The following is a 5,262-nucleotide window of genomic DNA, read 5'->3' as shown; positions in this document are numbered from 1 at the left end:
GCAACGATACAATCAGAAACAACTAATTAAGCATGGCAGCAATAACTCTAGTGGCAGAATTTACTAATTTCCAGACCGATCTTCATCAGATCCATGAAAACCTAGATGAGGAACCGCTCAAGCGACCTCACGATCGAGGCCATCTACAATAGTATCAAAATAAAAAGAAGGCATTTACGAGCCTAATTAACATCTAGTCTTCCACAAGGTCACAAGACACACGCACAAAACTAATTAAGCACGGTAGTAACAACTGCTGGCAGAACTTGTGACAAAGTTCCAGGTGGATCTTCATTGGATTCACGATAAAAAGGATAGTACACGATAGTTGCACTACAACAAAACTGGAATTAAAGAAAATTATCCGAAACTGGATTACTGGGATTGAACAAAAGTAAACGAGCTAAAATAAATCTGGGACGGCACAATTCGCCATTGCATGCCTATCCTAGTAAACCGCTGAATATTGCTCCATGCGTATCCACAAGAATTTTCATTCTTGCCCCAAAAACCAATATATTTCAACTAGGTAGATGCATCTCCAAAATAAAAAGTAAGTCATTTACGAGCCTAATTAAGATATAGTCAGCCACACAGGGCCACAATGCATGCAGAAACAACTAATTAAGCACGGGAGCAACAACTATAATGGGAGAATCTCAACTAATTTCTAGGACGATCTTCATCGGATCCATGAAAACCTCTTGTAGATGGTGGAATCGCTAGATGCACGAGGAACCTCTCCAATGAACTCACCAAGTCACCATCGATGGGGACTACCCATGGCGGTGGCCATCTACAACAGTTTTTGTTTCCTCCCAGAAAACCAGAAGTATTCGTCTCGATGCATCGATCGATCGAAATAAAAAGAAGGCATTTACGAGTCTAGTTAAGACCTTGAAATTATACTGGCAGAATTTCTAACAAACTTTTGGGTCGATCTCCATCTGATCCAGTTATACAAAAAAGAGTACACGATAGGTCGCTAGAACGAAAATGGAAGATAAGAAAATTCACGAGCTGCCTAAAATAAATCCGGGACGACAAAATTCTCTATTGATCGAATTCCAGGAACGGCCATACTTTCCTAGACTATCCTAGTTATTCGCTACATGCCGACATGATGGAAGAGGGGACATGCCTACATAGTTGGGCCGCTCGCCCCACTGCTTCCCCAAGTAGGCACGCCCCCGTGGGTCGTCCCTCAAGCGTTATGGCGGTTGGACTCCGGGGAGGCGTTTCAGAAAAGAAAAAATGGGTTTCGTGCTAAGCACGTTATTTGCCCTAAATAATTACATTGGACATGTTGTGCTGTGAATATCTTTAGATCGTGGATTGAAAGTTCAAACACGAGAAAATAAAACACCACTAAGCAATATATGGCCATATGTACTGTTGTAGATTAGCTAATAGGCACTTGTCATGCCTTGCGCACTTTTAACATTTACACAACTAAATAACACAGGAATTTGATAAAAGGCACAGTTCATGGTGGAAAACTTTTTCGATCTGCAGCACGGGTTCCCCTTTGTTAGTGTTAAATATGAAGTTTCGATCCTCACAAAAATAAAGACTGAAGTCTCTGATGCCCATCAAGAATTAAACATATATAGACATATTAACCCGGTTTAAAGAAAGAGGAAACGAAAAATCGTGATATATATATTTGTGCCATCCATACAGATGTTAGTTAGCTAGATTTTGAATAACGTAGTTGGGTAGGGTGTACTATCATACGTACTAGTCCGTATGTATCCACAAGATTTTTTCATTCCTCCCAAAAAAGGAAAGTTTTCATCTAGATGTATCTCGAAAATAAAAAGTCATTTACGAGCCCAATTAACATATAGTCACTCACACCGGACTACAATACATGCACAAACAACTAATTAACCACGGTCCCTGCAAAAAAAAAAATTAAGCACGGCAGCAACAACTCTAATGACAGAATTTACTTATTTCCAGATCTATCTTCATCAGATCCATGAAAACCTAGATGAGGAGCCTCTCCAGCGACCTCTCGATCTAAGGCCGTCTACAAGTGTGATGCATCGATCTAACGAAATAAAAAAGAAGACATTTATGATACTAATTAACATCTAATTAAGCACGAGAGTAACAACTGCTAGCATAACTTTAGACAAATTTCCTGGTGGATCTTCATCGAATCCATGATACAAAAAGATAGTACATGATAGTTGCGCTACAACGAAACTGGAATTGAAGAAAATTAAACGAAACTGGATTCCTGGAATTGAAGAAAAGTAAACGAGCTATGATAAATCTGGAACAGCACAATTCGCTATTGCATGCCTATCCTAGTTAACCGCTGAATCCTTCACGGCCGCGGAGATGGAGGGATCCACGCCGTCGCGTTTCACGTCGCCGACGTGATTGACGTCCGATCCGATCTCCTCTGCGCGAGGAACCGATCCAGCGACCTCAGGAGGGACGGGGGCAGCAGCCTTTTCCATCTCCGAAAGCTTCTTGGCCCAGCGTCGGATCGCCGTCGCCTTCTCCTCGGTCCCCCAAGCACCGAGAGCTTCTCCTTCCAAGCCGAGGCCGGCAGCCGCGAGAGCGGCAGCCTTGTCCAGCACCTCGGTGGCGGTGCTTGTCAAAGTGAACTCCATGGCGAAATCTGCAAGGATCTGGACAGAAAGGAGGGAGAGAGAGGAAGAATGAGGTCGGGGATTGGTCGACGTCGAGTGAGGGAGAATGTGGAGGGTGAAGCTGGCTTTTATAGAACTCTGAAGGTCCTGGGGTTGTTGGAGAAAACAGCTGTAAATCGGGTTGATTCGCTCGCTCACTGTCGCCACCACCGTATCGGCTGGTTTTGGCAAGCTGGCAATGGACAAATCGCATGCCTTTTAATGGAGTACTGCTGGCCGGACGGTCGTGCATGGATGTGCATGATGAGGACCACATACAGGACAGAGCACGGGTTAATTTCATAGAGCACTTGTTGATGTTGGTGCAACGTGAATGTACCACTTGTTGTGTTGTTTTGTACTAGAGTATATGTTACCTTCACTAGCTAGAAGAGAAAGACTATTTCCTCAAATACAAATCTCGTCGCCGTGCTCGCGCGCATCTCTCCCTCGCCGCAGCGCCCTCGGTTGTCTGCAGCTTTCCTACCCCACTATTGAAGCTCCAACCGCGAGTCAAAAGTTTGAACACCCCTTCATAGCCTTTCGGTCGGCGGTCGTAGCATCGGCTGTTAGGAATTAGGGTAGTAGATCACAGGAAGACAGTCGTTTTTGTGACGCTAACAACCTCGCAGCTTTTCTGTTTCTATTAACCAGCTACTTATCGTTACAACGACAGAAAGTGCAGGTGGCGATCCTAGCTATGCGCCACCACCCGCAAGACTCGCGGCATCCCACGAGAGCCGATCGTGCCTCCTAATCCGCCTGTTAATCTACCGCCCGATCGACGTGATCAACGTGACCCAGTCCATCTACAGGCCCATGCATGGCACCCACACGTCGCGGCTCACGACGTTATTTCCTGATTCAAAGCAAAGCAAAGCAACATAAGCCAACGGCCAGATTAGCTAACAATCACCCCCCCCCCCCCTAATCTTGGCGTTGGCGGTTTATTTCTACCATGTCGATCCTCCTCCTCAGCTCCTGGAACGCAAGACGCCCAAGTGCCTTCGTCAAGGTATCAGCAAGCTGATCGCTGGTCCTGACGTAGTCGATGAAGACCCGTCCCTGCTCCACGCACTCACGGATGAAATGGTACCTGATTTCTATGTGCTTGTTGCGGTCGTGAAACACAGGGTTCTTCGCCAGGGAGATCGCCGCTTTGTTGTCGACGAATAGCTTCGGCCGCGCGGCCTCCTTGTTCAGCATTTCGCCAATTAATCGCGCCAGCCAGATGCCCTGACATGCCACAATGGTGGCGGCCATGTACTCTGCCTCGCACGAGGAGAGTACTACCACCCTTTGTTTCTGAGTCTGCCAGCTCACCGGGCTCTTGCCGAGGAAGAAGATCACCCCGTTGTGCTCTTCCTGTCTTCCGTGTCCCCGGCTTGGTCCGAGTCACTATATCCGATTAGCTGCATTGCCCCTTCGCCGCGCTCATATGCGCAACCGTGGTCTAGGGTTCCCACCATATACCGCAGAAGATGCTTGACTGCGCCGTAGTGGTCGGAGGCAGGCTTCTCCATGAACCTACTTAGGTATCCGACGACAAAGGAAATGTTGGGTCTCGTGTGTGCCAGGTACCGTAGCCCGCCGATGATGCTGCGGTACTCCGTCTTGTCCACATGGGCGGCGGAGCTCTCCTCGATCAGCTTGAGTCGGGCCTCCATCGGAGCGTTGGTGGGGTTGCAATCCTCCATGCCAACACGCTCCACGAGTCGCTTGGCATAGGCCGCCTGTCCAAGAACGATCCGATCACGCTCCTGGCTCACCTCGATCCCTAGGTAGTAGCTGAGCTTGCCCAGAGCGCTCATGCGGAATAGCTTGGTCATCTGCTGCTTGAAGGTGTCGATCTCCGTGGTGACTGCACCGGTGATGATGAGATCATCTACGTAGACTCCGACAAGCAGAAGGGAGTCGCCCGTGCCGCGTTGGTACACCGCGTGCTTCGACGGGGAGCGTTCGAAGCCCACAGCGCACAAGCAATCGTCCAGCTTTGCGTTCCAGGCTCTCGGTGCCTGGTGGAGCCCATAGAGCGCCTTGTGGAGGCGTAGCACTTTGCCCTCCTGGCCAGCCACGACGTACCCCGGCGGCTGCTGTACGTAAACTTCCTCGAGCAGGTCGCCGTTCAAGAAGGCGGACCTGACGTCCATGTGGTGAACTTGCCAGCCGTGATGTGCTGCGAGCGCAACAAGGATGCGCACAGAGTCCATGCGCGTGACCGGCGCAAACACCTCTTCAAAGTCCATGCCTTGCTTGTGGACATAGCCTTTCGCCACCAGGCGTGCCTTATGCTTCACCACTGCACCCTGGGGATTCTTCTTGAGCTTGTAAACCCATTTCAAGCCAATCGGACGATGCCCGACAGGGAGTTCGCTCAATTCCCAGGTGCAATTGGTGATGATGTCGTGCATCTCTTTGTCCATTGTTGCGCGCCAGCCTTTGTCCTTCTCGGCCTCTGTGAAGGAGTGCTACGGCAACGGAAACCTTCCCTAGCAACGGTGCCAGAGATCCTTCTTTCGTCTCTTGAGCTTGCATTGGTTTTTTCTTGAAGAGGAAAGGGTGATGCAGCACAGGAGCAGTAAGTATTTCCCTCATTTTGAGAACCAAGATATCA

At 48.7% G+C, this 5,262-nt stretch overlaps 1 protein-coding gene across 1 annotated transcript; it reads right to left on the bottom strand.

The window, feature by feature from the left end:
- Positions 1 to 2,103: 2,103 nt before the first annotated feature.
- LOC123411738 lies at positions 2,104 to 2,718 on the bottom strand. Its single transcript, XM_045104704.1, has one exon. It carries the CDS (start codon positions 2,628 to 2,630, stop codon positions 2,319 to 2,321), a length of 312 nt encoding a protein of 103 aa, XP_044960639.1. The 5' UTR covers positions 2,631 to 2,718; the 3' UTR covers positions 2,104 to 2,318.
- Positions 2,719 to 5,262: the final 2,544 nt, after the last annotated feature.

This window comes from Hordeum vulgare, chromosome 7H (assembly GCF_904849725.1).
Source record: "Hordeum vulgare subsp. vulgare chromosome 7H, MorexV3_pseudomolecules_assembly, whole genome shotgun sequence".
In the NCBI taxonomy this organism is placed as follows: Eukaryota; Viridiplantae; Streptophyta; class Magnoliopsida; order Poales; family Poaceae; genus Hordeum; species Hordeum vulgare.
Note: the sequence above shows the minus strand (reverse complement) of the source record. Positions and strands in the feature narration are given on the sequence as shown.

Bases quoted from the DNA above. Each gene is read 5' to 3' on its own strand.
- LOC123411738 (XM_045104704.1), bottom strand. From the start codon at position 2,630: ATGGAGTTCACTTTGACAAGCACCGCCACCGAGGTGCTGGACAAGGCT.